The 17,967-nt window shown below is 41.8% G+C and overlaps 1 protein-coding gene across 5 annotated transcripts in view; it reads right to left on the bottom strand.

Moving 5' to 3' along the window:
* The window catches only part of LOC146561219 (uncharacterized), a 106,492-nt gene that overhangs the window by 51,541 nt on the left and 36,984 nt on the right, over window positions 1-17,967 (bottom strand). For all 5 annotated transcript variants that reach the window (XR_014894849.1, XM_085297105.1, XM_085297104.1 and 2 more), the window contains 3 exons: window positions 16,938-16,967; window positions 16,806-16,832; window positions 16,272-16,325 (listed from right to left, as the gene is read on the bottom strand). Coding sequence is in view for 4 of the 5 variants with exons in the window: in XM_085297105.1 (XP_085153231.1) it covers window positions 16,272-16,325; window positions 16,806-16,832; window positions 16,938-16,967 (111 nt within the window). In the remaining variant the exon portion in view is untranslated. The remainder of the gene's footprint in view (window positions 1-16,271; window positions 16,326-16,805; window positions 16,833-16,937; window positions 16,968-17,967) is intronic.

Below are 17,967 nucleotides of genomic sequence, written 5' to 3'. Positions count from 1 at the left end.
TGCACTAATGCTCCTACTCTGTGTGTGCTTCTCTCTCAGATTACAGCATTATGAAAAGGGGAGAAGACAAAGTGTAGTACAGTAAATATTAAACTTAATAATGGCACAGTAGAACCGATGTGTGCCTCCTCTCGGGAATTGTGTGCTTTCCTCTGTTCGTGCTGTTTGATGTACCAACAAAGCTCTGGCCAGCATCTTTTGATCATCAGTGTTAATGCATTTCTGAGGCTACTGTACGTGTGCTTTAATGTGAACGTGAACGAGGGCTACATAGAGAAGAGGTGGAAAGTTGAATTGCCTTGATGGGAAGAAACAGACTCTTTAAACCTTAAAATCCCTTCCTTCAAATGACTGAGATTATATATTATGTTGGAATAACCTCTTTGAAATGTAATTGAGGCTGGTTTCCTTTGTGGCAGAGTGGCAGCCGAACCATTCGGAAAGGGCTCACGCTTTAAGATGCAGATTCAAAACTGACTTGTATAATAGACTTCTATGTGTCACATTACAGCATTTCTGTGAGGGTGGATGGCGCTCATTTTTCACACTGATAATTCATCGGCTGACACCGCATCGCTGCTACGACTGCAAAGAAGATCAGACTGTTTGTTCTAGCCCTCTGTCCCCGCTGCTGCCCTTTCCCCTCTGAACATAACAACAAAAGCAGATTACACATATAAGTAATTTAGGTAATGAATATTTCATACGCTATTATTTCAAGTAGGTCATGAATTGTGCAGTTTTCCAAACTATTTCTCCACATTTGCCCTTAAATCCCTTTCAACTCCAAAGTACATACTAATTTTATGCCCATGTATTTGCATATGTTCATCAAAATAAATAGTGGAGCTCTGTATCTGAGGTTAACAACATATTACCAGCAAATTTCGATCAAAAAAAAGATGCCAGTAGAAGATTGCAGGAAGATCAGATCAGGTTGCAACCAGCTAAATATGTCTCCCTCACCCAACCTTTTCCCTGTGTATAAATAGTCAATTTATAGTCACAGGTGTTTATACGGTAATAATGACTGAAGAATGGCAGCGAGTGTGAGCATAAGGGAAAGTTTATAAGATGGTAGATGACCTGCTATGACGCATGGAGACAGCTCTACTAACAAAAAGTCAGGAGGCAGAGGTGGAGGTGACAGAGTTGAAGACGTTCAGATTTTCATCTGCAGTGACCAGAATGGACAGGATTAGAAATGAGTGCATCAGAGGGACAGCTCAGGTTCAAGAAAAAGGTTGGAGGAAAAGGTAGAGAGGCGAGGTTGAGACGGGTTAGACATGATAGAGGAGAGAGTCAGAGGACATTGAATATGGAGGTGCCAGGCAGAAGAAAGGAAGACCTCAGAGAAGGTTGATGGATGTAGTGAAGGAGGACCCTAGAGACAGGATGAGATTTAAGCAGATGATCCACTGTAGCAACCTCTTAATGGAGCAGGTATTAGAAGAAGAAGAAGTAAAAGAAGAAGTAGAACAAGAAGACGAAGTAGAAGAAGAAGAAGAAGTAGTAGAAGAAGAGTATACACTAATAGAAGCCCGACTGATTAAGCAAAAACCTCACATCATAGTTGAAGACAGGTCAATATCACTTAAAAGAGATGGTATTGGTAGCAATATGGATGATCTACTGGTGTATACTTAATAACTATAAATGCAATATCCCCCCTTGCACAGAGCAGAGGAGTGCCCCATAAAATACTTTTACAGTGTACCTGTTTTTTGTGTGTACATGCTGCAAGACCTGAGAACAATCACAGCTCTTAGAATTCAGTCTTTTTGGATCTTTTGAGCTCCTTTCTCTGGGAAAGAGCACAAAAGAAATCTTTGTGTGCAGTAAATGAACCATGAGATGCCCAGATGGCCTTCAGCTGACATTTAAAAACAAACATGTAAGCAAAGGTAAAGTGGCAGTTATTTGGATGACAGCTCTTAACATTCGTTGGTGGTGTCAAATTGAAAAAACAAAAAAACAAAGAAAGGAGAGAAATGCTAAAGGTGTGTACTTCTTGTTTACCCTGAGGAAGTGTCCTGAAGGGCCTACTGTGCCTTTGAAACTCCTGAATACTGACGTTATTTTATACACAATACAATAAATTATACTGTCCTCTGGATTGTATTGTGCGACCCTAGTTTAGTAAAAGGCAGACATCTAATTTAGCTATGTAAAGATAAACTCAGGCCAGGATTTCTATTTTAGAACTACATGTCGCATTTCTTCTTTTATAGTAATTTCATATTTCTAAACACCTTCAGATAATCTTTTTCACGACAAAGTGATCCATTAAAACGACTACATCAGGCGACCTTGGGACTCAACTGATACTTTTCTGTCCAGAGGACCTCTGGTTAGTAAATATGTGCACAGTGACAAGAAATAATTAGTGAGGAGCACAGCTGTCATCACCGTTTGCACTCAATTGACTCCAAACTGAAACACCTGCCAGTGACACAGCACTAGAACTACCTCCAAGCAGGCATGCTTTTATTACGACACAACAACCACAGAGAGTTTATAATTCTTTTTGCAGGAGTAGATTTTTAACAATGTCACCACCTATTTTTATCTTAATTGGTCAAAAAGATATTATAGAACACATTCAAGTGTTGTTTAACAGTCTAACAAAAACTCTGGATTCACAATTAAAGCACATTTACTTTAGTCAAACTTTCCTAAAGGTTTCTCATGCTAAGAAGCTAACCTGACTCTACAACCACCAGCTTTGTTTTAACTTAAGTGTAAAATTTTTTTCTAATTTTACATTTGAAGCTAAAAAAAAATAACTTTTTTTTAGTTCAGTTCAACTAGAAAGCAATATGAAGATTGCTTTGAACTGTGCATGATCATTTCCCACTTTTGTATAAAGTTTGCAATAGGGCTGGGCCATATTATACCGTTCACGGTAATACCGGTATAATGTTAGGCAACGATAGGAAAATGAAATATCGCGATAGAATGGGAGTAAAACGCGCATGCGCAGTGCCTTTGTTTTCATACACACATGGCCGATTGTTGGTTTGTAAAAATGGTGCAACTTCCGTGATGTGGAACTGGTTTGGTGTTTGTCCGTCAGATACACAACAAAGCACATTTTTTTGCAGAACATGCAAGCGGGCGTTGTTATTGTCGTATTTGTCGGACTAAGATGCTCTTAAATCTGGGAGTAATCTGGGTCCCAAACTCCGTATATTTGACTTCAGGTCAAACAACACTGCAGCATCACTGAGCGTTAAAAACTGTCTAAATTCTTTCATCTTTAATAAAACGATCAGCATTGCTGCTTTACCAGGTGTAACTATAAAGTTTAACTTCCAGACATCCATGAAAACAAAAGTTATTACATTTAACGGAGTTAGAAGTTAGCAGGAAGCTAGCGGAAGTTAGCTCGCTAGTTTCGCTAGTTACCTAAGCATGATATAGCACGTTCTGATGGAGAGATTTCTGAAAAAAATCAAACGTACAGCTCTGCTATCACTTCCAACATAAATGAAGACAGGAAACTAAACAGCAGTGACGTTTGTAGGGTTACTGAAGTTGGGCTAGCTGATATATAATGATGTGCTATGTGATCGCTAGCGACACAGCTATGTTAGCATAACATAAACAGTGAAGCTGGAGGACGAACACTAACACTTTTCCACTTATAAAAGTTAACGTGAAGGTTCCTCATGGTTAGAGACAAATGCAATCGCATGGCAGGATGCTGTAAACGGACCAAACTTCAGTCAGGAGAACAACTGAGATAATCCGTCCACAATACGAGGTTAGTCATTAATATACTGCAACAACATGGGAATAGAGCAGCTGCCAGAGAATTCAACATTAATGAATCAATGGTACAGAAGTGGAGGAAGCAAGAAGAATGAGTTTAATAAAGTTTGATTTATCTGACTGCTTTGTTTCGCTTAATGTGCCTTATAATCCTGTGCACCTTATGGTCCGAAACATACGTACTGCACACTGCAGTTTAATGTTGCAAAGCACCTCTTTTTAACTTCAGTGGATATTATACATGGTTATGCTCAGGATATGTCAGCCCATTTCTACTGGAAATGCCTTTTGGTTAAACTTTCAGCAAGGAATTTGCATTTGCACTGTTACATTTTTATAAAGCTTTAATGTACATAAAAACCAGCTTCTTGTTTACGTGAAAATAAATGGAAGGTTGTCTTTTTGCGCTAGTAATGTTGTAGAGTTGTATTTTGTCTCGCATCAATTATATCGTCAGTTATATCGTTATCGCAAATTTTCAAATATATATCGTGATAAATATTTTTGGCCATATCGCCCTGCTCTAGTTTGCAACTTTATAAAGTTCTCTTATTGTTTTAGACTCAAATTAGGAGGAGAAAGGCCAAAAGTGGAGAACGAAAGAATGAAAGAGATAAGGAAAAAAGCAAAGCTGTGACACCAAAATCCAACAAAAAGCATTTTCACGAAACACCACCTGTACGCCAGTACCATATTAAACAATGCAAACACAATAATTATAAATTCGACAGAGTGACAAGCGTGCAAGAACAGCCAGCAGTGTCTTTGAATCTTTTCTTTCAGCTAAGCCAACCTTAACTTTCTCATTTCCTTTTGTGCTTCTCCATTCCTAATTTATCTCTCCCTTTGTGTACATCATAATTCTATGACTCCCATCTCATCCCTCTCTCCCACTTTTCTTGTCAGCTCTCCTTCCTTTCCTGTCTCCTGTCACTCGCCCCTTTTCTCCCTCATCCAACTTCCAGCGCCTGTTGGATCACCCTGGCAATCTCTGTTGCTATGCAACGCTCAGTGTCCTATAAATTTGACAACATCCTACTGCTTGATTATTATTTGAGCGCTGCAGTGTGAAGCCCTCCTTCAGGTCACTGCAGTAGATTAGAGGGAGGGAGAGACAGAGGAAGGCAAGGAAGGAAATGAGGGATGAGAGGGAGGGAAGGAGGTGGAGGAAGATGAAGGGATGTGGAAGAGAGGAAAGGAGAAGAGAGGAGGGGGAGTCAAAGATGAGTTAGCTTTTTGAGTTAATGAAAGACAGGCTGGCACGACCAAACACATATTCACATGTACTATTTATCTGCCCCACTCTAAAAACCTGCAAACCATAAGTGTGAAAAGCAGACCGGATTAACTACTAATTCAATAGCTAAAGCTGGAGTGGGCACACATTTGAGCTGAAAAGAGGAGACCTCAGTAGACTGACAGCATATTTTGAACTCCCGGCTTAATCCACATGGATCCGAGCGTTGACTTGCTTCAAGTCTGCTATGAGTTGTAAAGTGTAAAAGCAAAGCACAGACATGGGGCCTGGCTCAGTCCTGCAATACAAGCCCCAATCTGAGAGCAAAGTCAACAGTGACAGTGACACACAGCAGAGACACTCCTTTTTGATGACTCCATAATCCTTATCCCAAATGTCAACATGTTCTCTGAGACATTCCATGTCTCGCAGCCCATAGTGGGATAACTCAGTAGTATAAAATAGAGAAAGCAGAACGTGTCGCATTTCTTAGCAATAAAGCAGATATACCATCCAAAAGTCTCATAATCCACCTGACAAATGACCCTGCCGCGAAGGGTCAGCAGATAAGCTGAAGAAGCCTTCAGAAATGACCTGACACACAGTACAGAGAGCCGAAAGGATGCCTTTTTTATAAGCAGGGATAGATATCAATGCTAAAGACACTTTTTAAATGGTTATACATCTGCACGAGTCTGTTTCTCCTTACATCCAACCAAATCTTTCACCAACCTGACTTTTGGCTAGTTAATAATCAGAAATGTGGCTTTTCATTGATAAGTTTGACTTATATGGCATCATGAGACCTTAATGTCCTGAGTGGGAAACTGTCTGACATTGCCAAGCCAACTTGGTCTGCAACAATGTTATGTAGCTCACAGGAGAGATGACCTTTTCTTAACTGAAAAAACTCCCATGCCTCTCCCACTCTGCCTGAGCTGAGACCCGTCTCCCTCTGGGGACATGTACTCGGGCCTCTCGAGCCTTTTTTTTCTAAATGCTCTGCTGGGTTTAACAGGAGCTGACTGTTTAGCTTATGAGCGGCAGCTGCATTAGCTTAGTAAATAAATGTCTAGAAAACAGTGAAAATGATAAATTGTCACACTATCCTTAAGCTGAACCGATCATCCATAGGACAAAGAGCAGGAGGCTGGCTGTTAAAAATACACATGATGTCTTTTTAAGGGCCACCCCAGAAAGAAAAGGCGGGGGAAATGAATGCTCACATGCTTCATGCAACCACAAAAACAAGTTAGAGGAGGCTTGCCTGTCACAATATTTATTCCCCAGTGAAAATGCTTGTCGGCTCCTGGCCTGTGAAAGATGGGGAAAGGGACTGACACATGCACATGCATTTGATCCCCTCAGTCCTTTGGTCAAACCTCGTGTTCCTTAGCAGCACTTACTGCATCCAGATTCAGAGGAGATACAATTTCAGCACTCCTGGCAAACACTAATTTATTCTGTAATTAATGGCAAAATGTCATTCTGTCCCCTTGAAGGCATTTTCACATCTCTCATTTAACAATTTGCAGGATGAACCACGAGAATCCGCACAAGCTAGGAAAACAGCAATTTTGTGCAGGGGGTCTGTAAAATATGGAGGTTTTGCAGCAACGCTGTGAGAGGTTTGGTTTAATTTTTTATTTTTTTGAAAATGTGTGGCAAAGTGTTGTGATTTTGAATGTTATGTTAAGTGTAAATTAAGTGAAATGGCCACATTTACATTCTCACTAATCACACGTGCATTAGCCTAAGCACAGGTGCTCCTAGATGGTAGTTTCAAAATAAAAGAGAAAAAGCTGGTGAGAGGGAAACATATTCATATTCAGTAAATTCCCAGCAGCTATACAGCTAAATATCCTTCACTTGTCCAAATCTTCACCAGACCTATTTTCACTGTGTCAAATCAGCTATCAACTTATGTAAGGCAAATATCGATCATGGCGCTTGCTCAAAATGTCACAAAACATGTTGCGGAGAACACAGCCCCACCTGCTTGTTATTAAGGATCCAATTAGAGACAGACAGTGGAAATTCCTTTTCTTTTTTTTCTGGCTACCCTCGCTGGGTGCCATCTTAGGACACTGCACAAGCTCAGAAAATGCCTGGGCACTGGAGCTTGCAGAGATCCCTTGCACTTGGTAAAAGCCTCAATAAAATAGGATTTGTTCCAGTTGTTTACTGAGGGTTAAGAGGAGCGGCCGGGGCAGGAAGAGAACGGCAAAGCCGACAGCTGCCTGGCAGGGGCTCAAATGCAGCTTAGCATTTTTCACCATTCTGACTGGCACACAATGCTCTCTTTAACTCCCAGCCATCTAAATATTCAGGGACGTATAAAGAGATGGCTGACACTGCAGCCGACTTAAGACACAGCTCAGCTGGCCAAGATTGCACCTATAGTCTCTTGGCTTAAGCTTTCCATGAAGGCTTTCCTCACAGAGACTCAATCGTAGACCCTGCGTGAATGGCTATTTGTACAAGTGCCACTAGATGGCAAACTAGTTTCATCACAAATGTTGTGCATGGCAGGGGACAGAGCCAATGAGGAAACTGTAAGTTCTCTCTAAGAGAGGATGGATGTCCTCAATGCATGAATGTATGATGTGTGTTGGGTAACATCCCTAATTAGGCAGTCTGGCAATTAGACACTGAATATCGTAAAAGAGATTTTTCAGTGGAGGGCTTACAAAGATGAGAGAAGAAGGAAATGGACGAGAGCAAGAAGCTGCATGAGAGCCAGAGAGTGACAATAATTCTCATACCGCATTATGCCTCCTTTCAGCTGTCACACAATGGAAGGGGACACAGGTGGCACTACATGAGTACACAGTCACAGAACGCAGCATATCATTGGGTAAAATAACTATTATAGAGCTATTTCAGCAAACACCCAGCTCTTCACCACCACACAGTGTGCAAACACTGGAGCCGAAGGCAAACAGAGGAAATGCAGACAGTGGATGTCTATGAAAACTAAGCCCTGAAAGTCCCAAAGAACAATCAGAAACATCTCTTTACAACCGCCACATTTCTACCATATCTTCACAGATGAGTTTTAAGAGCTCATTGACTTTAACAACTTCTAAGGAGAGGAAAGAAGCTTGATGATACTATCTGAATTTGCATTTTTATGCGGTGAAGAAGTGATGATAAATCTATATTTAACTATGAGCTCAATTCCCCGCCGATCCGCCGAATGTCTGTGCAGCGTTTCCGCGCAAGCTGGTTGCCTATTGCGTTGGCTCCTCGCTGGGACAGCAATGCCTCTTGAATGTTCTCATCTCCTAATGGATGCTGTTATTAGTCTTGGCTCTTTCACAATTTCACAGTCTCATCTGGACTTTTGGCCGTATTATTCATCCAGAGCAGATTGCTCCCATCCTATGTTTACAGATACTGAGTGTTTCATTAATGCATTATCCAACAAGTGAATAGCAGAGGCTGGAAATCTACTTTGAATAAACCCCGGTTCATTTTACAAACCAAATATTGGAGGTCAGAGAGAATACACTGTGCAAAGATCCACAGAGCGCTCTCCCCGGGTACTGTAGCCTTTGGCGAGTCTTATACTTCATATCACTTGCCACGCATAACAGATTACACAAAGGTCCCTCACATTACCATCTGTATAATATCAGGCCACTGTCAATATGCCGCTCCCTGGCATGCCATTAAAGTGGACGCAGATGAATGTATGTACGTAAATTGGTTGGAGGCAGGAGGAGAGTGTGGGAAATCAGAATATAGATGATAGGCTGCAACAGCGTGCTATAAGCGATGCAGCCTCCCACTACCACGCCTCTGTGTTCTGCAGTGTTCAGGGCAACGCCCCCCTCCCCACTGACCAGCCTTTGTCCCTCTGTGCTCCAGCTCCCACTGATCTCCTCCCTCTCCTTGGCCAACATGGCTCCTAGATAGCAAGAAATATCCTTTTAAAAGTATTTACATTCTTAGAATTTCTCACACTACTGCAGCTGACCTAGCGTGTTGGGAGGTATCTTTGCATATTGCCAGACTGTTCGGAGCCAAGAAATCCCAGTTGTTTGGATAACTTAGCCATGAGATCACGCTGTCACGAGGGGGTAAAATCACCTCGTGTCTACTTACTGTACATACCTCAACAAGTAAAGTGAATTCAGTTCAGCCGACCCTGTTTTATACATGACACTCCAGTGGCGGTGCTATGACCTGGCAGACACTGAAACAACATTTAAAGATGCTTGGAAAGCATTAGACACAGGCCTTGGGGGGCTCGCAGGCCATGAAGAATTTGAACACTAAAGCATCAGGGATACATATATTGCCCGCAGCGTCCCTGCTGAGCGGTACAACTCTGTCTCCTAAAAAGTTGTAAAGCTGTAGATGTGTGAATGAAGGCCATGCTCCAGCCAACTATAGCAAGTCTTTCTAATGCTCAGAGGATGCGTTGACCTACATTACCCCTCGTTCAAGATCAGCTTTTCACACCTATTCCTACACACATCGACTTACGGGTGCCCACAAAAACGGGCAGAGAGTCATTAGAAAAGCCAGCGAACAAGGTGCAATCAAAGTGGCCCTCTCAAAGACCTGCCCCCTGTATTCGTCCCTGTAATTAATTGGCCAATTAATGTGTGTTTATTCTGGACACCCATGGATGTAGCCAAATTGGGGCTCTTTGGGAACGACGAGAGTCAGACAGATAAATCAAAGCACCGTGCATCTGTCCTCGCATGTGCCAAACGCTTCCCCCTGTAACCCTCCTCTTTCCCAACAGGCCCCAAATGTGAGACCTTTTCAGAGCCAATCAGGTCAAATCTTTGTTTCATCCTCCCTCCCAATGCACTTGACATTGACAAGATTAATTGCCTTGTGCGCTGGGCAAACGTGTTACCCCCTGGTGCAGTACAGGTGTCAAAAGCGCGGCTCGCCGAATTTCCTCAGTATGAGTTTCAGCAAGAGAAAAAGGAGAATAACCCGTTTCACTTTGCTCGACAAAGGGTTAACGAATCCTCACCCCCTCACCACCCCCGCCCCCCTCCTTGTAAAATCACACAGGGTGTAAATCTGGCCATAAAATCTCAGCTGTGAGCCCTGCTGACCTGTAAATTCTTCTCTCTATGTTTCTCTGCCACCGGGCTCCACCGGGTCAGGCCAAAACTGTAACTACATATGGACATCACGTTACCGCGTTTAAGCACAGCTGTGAAGTCACACGCCATCGCTGTGGTCACCAACTGCACCCCTGTTAGTTTAATATACCACATGAAGTTGGTTTATGGTTAAACAGAAACCGAGTTCCAGTAAGTTGAACAGATATAAACACAAATCAGTAGGCACAGGAGTTTCTTTACATCATAAATGTGCCCCCAAAATGTCATAACAAAACAAAAAAGCCAGTAAGTGTATCAAGACGACACATTCTTGCTTCTGATTTTTCATTTCTTTGAGTATGGTTAAAGTTTTCCCAGTAAAAATCTAAATGTACACAGATCAGAAACATACCAGATCAAATCCCCATCAAGGCAAAGCACGGCAAACAAAGCAATGCACAAATTGTCCTCTCGAATTAAAATTTGAGTCCACTAAGCAACTCTAACCTTGCCTTCTCTGAGAAATTAATTTAGCGTATCGTTATTCGGTATAGTGAACTGGACAACAAAGAAACATGGCTCCAATCAAATAGTTGCTGTAATTTCATGCGTTTACTGTTTCACCCCAATCAGTGGCAGCCTCCCGTGGAGAACTCCTGGCAGGAAGGCTGGTATTCTCACCAGGGACTCGTTACTTAATAATCTCACGCTGCAGGTGCTCTGGTAGAGGTCAACAGTCTGTTACAGTGGCTGTTCATGTCTGCCTCCACCCATGAAGCAGCAAACCGCTGCCAAATGTTTCAGTCCCCACAAACTGAGCCATTACTCCTTCCCTATCACTGTCACTGCCTGTTTGTGTCTCTGCAGACACACCGACTGATTGAAATGAACCTTAGCCAAGTCCATTAGATACAATATGAATATTATATATGTATGCTGGAGTGGCTCAATTATTTCAAAACAACATTTGCTCTGTCCCATAAAGGAGAAGCATCTAAATTACAGTTAGAGCATGCATTTGGTTCTCAGAGAACAGCATACTCATTCAAATTAGGTTAAATGACAAAAGCTATCAACTGTGCAAGGAGGATACATGAATGCTATTGTATTTAATCTGGCACTAATGGTTTGACCTCAGCTCACCCACATGAAGCCTTTTAAAAAGAGAGGACTAGCAAGACAGTGTTGTGTCAAAAGAAAATGACCGCCAGTTTGGTAGCAGATAAAATGACGTAAGTGTAAGATTGCATGGCTTTTCCCTCGTCTGGGAGAAAACATTTGGCCTGTAATGTACATCTAATGGACTGACACTCTTTGAGACATGTGTCAACACAAGGGTGAAGAGGAAAATATGGAAATAGATATGCTCGTGCCTTTGGTCGGGACTTACAGACAGCTGTCTCAGTCATTCAGCACAGGGCATGAATGGAAAATGTAAGCATGACTATCATTTCCAAAAGACAGCAATTACGTCCCTTGTCTGCAGAAAACTGGATCAGTCCATATTTCCAAGCAGAGACAAGACAGATGATCTTTTCTGCTGTTTTGACAGATTATATCCGCGCTACAGTAAAGAGCTCAGGCAGCTGCCACTGATGTTACTTTCTCAAGATTTTTGACACAAGTGAAGGACTTAAAGTGTTTTTGCAATACAATTACTGACGTGCGCTGATCTGAGACTGTGATATCAGATGATATGAAGTGATGACAGCTGACGGATGTGATGCAACAGCAGCTGACGTTTTGAGGTAAAGACTTGTATCGTTTTACAGATCGCCATTAGCTTAAGGATTCTCTTAACTGAGAACTTGTCTTCCAACCCACTAATCCAAGTAGTGAGCATCATCTTCACACTTAAGCTGTTATCTAGTTTCACTTGACTTCCGATACAAGGGTCAGAGGTCTAACTACTCTCAGGTTCAGAAACCCAACGCTCCATCCTGTTGCAAGTCTGCCGTCACAGGATTCGGAAGTATTAAATCCAGTTTTATAAAGAACATTACTCAGCAAACAACAAGAATATTAACTTAGAAACCATCTTTACATTCATGAGGATAATTATTAAGGGGACAACTGCTGTAAACACACAACAACTTGGAAATAAATAATTAATGATCTGGTGCACACTGTAATTAACACCCAGGGTGGTTCTAAATGCACAAAGTCATACAAAGGGAACTGACTCAACAGAGGATGAAAAACCTGTTAGTAAAATCAAAGCCCTGTCATCTTACAGCTCAACTCTATACTGTTTCTTCAGCAGGCATCAATAATCTGACTGGATTCTTTTATCAGCGGCACTGATGCGCCACATCATAGTATTTAGTGAGAAAAGATTCCTCCCGTCGCACTTTTAATGGCTTTTCCCTCCACCCGATCATCTTGCGTTGCCTGCCCAGCAAAGACATCTAGGTGTTTTCTTCATTTGAACATTTTGTCCTCTCTTATCTCCCTGACATATGTGGCAGGTATCTTCTGTGGCACAGTGTCGTCCATCCACATTTCCAGCTGAGGTACACGGGCACATGACAAACACTATTTTTGCAAAAATAGAAACAAAAATAATCAATAACTGAAAGGCAGTCAGCTGAGCTTAGCAGCACACTACACATATCGTCTTACCTCATGCACAATAAAAGACGCCTACATGTTTCTTACTGAGCTGCTAGCCCGCCAGCTAGTTATCCATATACTTAGTAACTGCGTCAGGTAGTTCACTGCCGAAATAAGAGCAGCGCATAAATAACCAGCTAACTAGATTTGAATATACAAACAAATGAATAAATGAGTAAGAGGATCTTGAGTGCATAATTCATTTGAAGAGAACACATCTGTAGACACAGCAGTTGCAATGCTCTCCTTCCTCTAGGGCTTGCTGGAGTTTCATCATCTCTGCACTGGTATAGCTATGTCTAATAAGAACAAACACTGTGCAGCACATCTGTCAGATGTGTGCATTTTCTAAAGCCGGAGACTAGGAAACCTTGACACAGTACAAGCGCTCAGCTTATTACAGGAGGATTTCAAATACTCTGTATTTGCAGTATTTAGGTTCTGTAAAATGCATGAAAGGAAATAATGTGTTGTCTGTCAATAAGGGAAATTCAATGTTTTACAGTGTTTACCAGTAGTTCCCAAACATTTAATCAGAACATATGACTGTGCTGTATTTTCCCCAAGAATCAACATGACATTTGTCAGTGACTTCATGCAGGATTTAAATGTATTTCTATATACAGGTACATTTATACTGCTAATAAGGCTTAATGTAGTGTTAGGCATGGATTAAACCTCCAAGACCCACCTTGCACAGGGGGATTTCTTAAGGTGATTACTTATTAATCCACAGGAACCTACTGAGTTACCCAGAGACCCATGTCAGCTCTGAACCAACTCACAACCCTGAGCCAACTACAGAAGCAGGGCATGCTGGGAAGTCTTGGCACAACATGAATGAGCGGTGCTCACTCTGGTGCTTCTATATGTGTTGATGTTAAGGATAAATGTGCACTGACCAAATGTGGGTTTTCAGATCTATTTTGAGCAGATGAAATGATGCCGTTTGTTACTTTTACAATTCTTCCTAATTTAAAATCATCACTGTTTTATGCATTTAAAACTTTATTATACAGTCACGTGAAGCAGACTTATCTCCGACCTGCACACAAAGATGTTCCCCCTCTGGTTCCTTTCTGCATGCATGTCTTTCACCTCCTCAACTTCTGTAGGGCAGAGCCAGCCTATAGTGACAACACAGCGCTTAGCACATCATTACAGAGTGTGATGAATATTTTAGCAGGCAATAGTCAGCGGGGGGACATATCCCTTTTACAGGTGCTCCCTATCTTCGTTTTGATCGGCTGTAATGTACCACTGAATCCCAAAGTCCTACTCTTTGCCTGCTATTCTGTGTCAATTCCATTCATAATAGATAGAACCAAGTCATTCACATTACCATTAATGGTGATGTCTAATGTAGGGGCACTACATTCCCATAAACTCCTAGACATGGTTGGACTGGCTCATACCTCCATCCTGACAAACTTAAATAGCTCTCTATCATGTTAATAAGGTGAAATAAAGAGTTAGGATCACAGGGGTCTGGGTGACTGATGTCAGTTCTTGCATATGTTGCTTTAAGCTTTGGAGAAGGAGCAACGCAAACGGCATCCTTCCTCTTCTCCACCACCACAATGCCCTCCACATCTCCTTCAAGTAAAGCTAGATGGCTTAGAGTGGTTGTATTTTTTTTCAACAACAAATTGAAGCAGACAGTTTGAGAGATGGTCTGGCTTGAATCTAAGGCTTTGTGAAAGCTTTCCACTCCTGGCTATTCTATGAAGGTTGCGGGGCGGTCAGTCTACATCACGATATTCTGCATAAGTCGTACAGCAGCTACGGCTCTCACAAAACCAAAAGTTGCCTGCGTGGATGAGAGTTGCTAATTAGACGAGAGTCTCCGGCTGTATCAGTAGGCCACTAGCTGGCCCCTGATGATGATCCATGCCCAGCTTCCTAAAATAGGAACGTCAAACTGCAGAAGCACAAGTTGGTCAACAACTTGGATTCCGTGTGACTCCTCAAGCTAAGAATAGGCAGAAACCTTAGCGTGTTAACAGTTCTCATGAAGTCAGCCAGCCATCAAAGACAGTAGTTCAGGACGGTATCTTCAGCAACAACAACACCAGAGAGTCTGTGATCGCCTGTTTAAAGCCCTATGGCAGTTTTACCTGTAAAATCTTCAAAGAAATAGCAAGTGCAAAAAAATATTATGGGGATATAGAAGATAGGGATATAGGAAGCGAAGAAGCCACAACATCAAACACGGAGAGAGACACCCCTTTTTCTTCTAACCCAATTATGATTGAATGAAACTGTATTCCAGAAGAAAAGCACACACCATAATTGATGTCTCTGATGCTCGGTCCCTTTGACGCTGAGCCACTACTTAAGTCAGTCTAGGTATAAAATAACACAATGACTAATGAGGCCGAGGAAGCAAAAGCATAAAAAACGGCAACAACAAAAAAAAAAACATCTGCACTCACTGAGATCGCTTTCGTTGACCGTGACTTCTCTCCCTCACAATAGAGTCGGATACTTTATGCATTATGGGAAATGAGCCATTGAGAAATAACATGGTCGATGATAGGTCATAAATTTATAATGGTATTGGAAGAAGTTTTGAGTCGGAATGCATTAACACACAGAAGGGTGGAATTTTTGAGATGCTCGTCTCTAGATGTCACGAGTATTGTGCATCATCTTGGGTTCGCCTTAATCTGAAAAGAACATTTCCCTGACCTACTTATGAGTGCTCTACAGCTGAACCTCCTATATATTTTATGTTTTGCTGCAGTGAGCCAAATGTTTTCCTGCTGTTTTATGACCATTCTCTGTAAAACAAACACCAACACCGAGTGGCATGAAGCAGCTATTTTTTTATCACAGGCGAGTCAATAACGGCACACGCAGAAGGACATTCTCTCCACCTGTGCGCGAGAGCTGCCTTTCAGCTGTGACGGCAAGGAAAAATAACATTCTTGCTCTTGTTCAAGCTTCTAACCACAGTGTTTTATGTTTATCTATTATTAATATCAGAACTTCATGCATGAATTAACAATGCTCCAAAACAATTAAAGTATAATCAACTGGAAATCACCATATGCTCCCACGGAGACTGAAATTTTGTGTTAAAAAGGCTTTGAAAAAAAAAAGGTATTTGAATAAAAATTGTATTAAGTGCACATTTTTGCCAGCAAAATCCTGACACTTATATTTCTAACCACAGAATAAGAGCTGACAAATAAATATATAACATTTCAGTTGATTCAGTAATGGATGCTGTGTCTGTCTCAAATCAAGCTGGCTTTTTTAAGAAACCAAATACTGTCACCCAATGGGACTGAACCATGTGTTCTGTCAGTGATATTATGAGTGTGTATGTGTGTGTGTGTGACCCCTTGACCAGTGAGCCCATTCATTAATTGTCATACAGCTAGCACACACCAACCCGTCTCCTTTTGCAGGCCCATTGCAATCCCCTTGCCACAGATCATCTTTGCCTCCTCTAAAACAACAACAGCCGTTCAGCTGCTGCCTGGCCTCTCCCCAGGCCAGGTCCTCTCCGTGAGTACAACCACAAGCCAGGCCACACAACTGGCGATCTGTCTCTGTTTACTCACCCTTTTGCCCTCTTTCCCCGGTTCCCCTGGATGACCAGGCACTCCAGCCGATCCCTAGGGAAAAGACATCTATCATGGTGAAAAGGCTACTACAATTGGCAAAGCAGAACGGTACTAGAACTGGTCTGTTCTCAACAGACCAGTGGATTGCTAGTGGGTTTATAGAGGGTTAGTGGGTTTATTTACAGTGATAGGAAATACAGCATTAGCTTAGTTAGAACTTCATGAAGGATAGAAGACACTAGATAGTGCTGTAGCTTTCATTCTCACTTCTGAATGGCTTTTACATGAGTAGTGTCTCTTGAACGGGTAATTTGCAGCCTCACTTGATCAGATATTCATTCCATTACTCTACAAAGTATCTTGATAAGAAACTATTAGCAAGTTAATAAAGGTATCTGCTGAGCAATGTCTTGTGCAAGGGCATGCATATGGTGCTTCGGTAATTGGCTGCTAAACCAAATAGCTGTACTTTACTGAAAACATGGTATGTGCACCTTCTGCAGCAGCAAATTCAAGAACAATATTTGTTACCTTCTCTCCTTTTTCACCTTGGAGACCCTGAAAACAGCAAATTGTGACATTTATGCTTACAAAAAAATGCAAGTAAAAACACAATAGTACAGGATGCCTCAGAGAAAATACAATTAAGTAAAGTCAATGTACCTGATCTCCTTTCAGACATTCTTTCTCAGCCTGTGATTAAAATAAATTGTATTTTAAAAAAAAGCACTTCAGTCAGTTTGAAAATGCAACATGATTCACACATTAGGGGATAAAAATACATGCCACACAATTGTTCATGACATAATTATCCTTGACCAGAATAACCTGAAGAGAAATGAGGGCATGACTGCTACAACTCTCCTGACACCCTGCTGTTCACTGTCAAGAAAGGCCAAATGGAGTCGTCTCAGAACCAAAACAACGCCATGCACCACATCTCCGCTTTCAAATACAACCCAAATAATTGGTGTCGTCTTTCAATTGGCATCCACAAGTCAAAGACTGCTGATTTTCTTCACAGAGACAGCTGCACAGATGGACATTCATGACGCACGTCTTTCAAGTCAGTCAGACGCCTCATCCAAAGTAACAAAAGGGAAAAAAAAGCTAACGAGGAGGCTGACAACTCTCAGACTTTTGCAGCTGTGTCCATAAAAAGAAAGCCAGCTCTGACCTGTGACACTCTCAACAAAACATGACTCAGTCCCCTGCAGTTGTTTTGCTAATAAATCAATTATTCATGTACAATGGTACAGTGGTCTTTGCTTGGGATTGTTAGCACAGAATCTTGACAATGGCTAACAAGCAGTACAATGCAAATCCACTGGCAGCACGTCTGCACTAAAAAATTCCTCCCAACGTTTTCTGCTCACGCTCGTGGACCAATTTACTGGCATGATGTTAGAAAGTTTGCTAAAATCCTGTTTGCCTGTCGGAGAAAGACTGTTGCATTGCTTGTCCTTACAAATGGGAAATTAGCATTAGAGAATAGCTAATGAATGGTGGCAGTGTTCTGTGGGCATTGTAAGCACTTTGGTGACATAAAAGGGGCAGGCCAGAAGCAGTGGGACAGTTTTTGTAACAGACCAGTGCTGATTAAAACTGGCAGGCTGATCCCCTCATGATATGCACATAATTAGCTAACCACCCGCAGTATACTTTTACTCTGTATCAGCAATCAACTCCCTTG

This window comes from Mchenga conophoros, linkage group LG13, assembly GCF_057382185.1.
Source record: "Mchenga conophoros isolate Kocher_MC1m ecotype Shallow Benthic linkage group LG13, M_conophoros_male_GT1.1, whole genome shotgun sequence".
In the NCBI taxonomy this organism is placed as follows: Eukaryota; Metazoa; Chordata; class Actinopteri; order Cichliformes; family Cichlidae; genus Mchenga; species Mchenga conophoros.
This window is presented reverse-complemented; position numbering and strand designations above follow the sequence as displayed.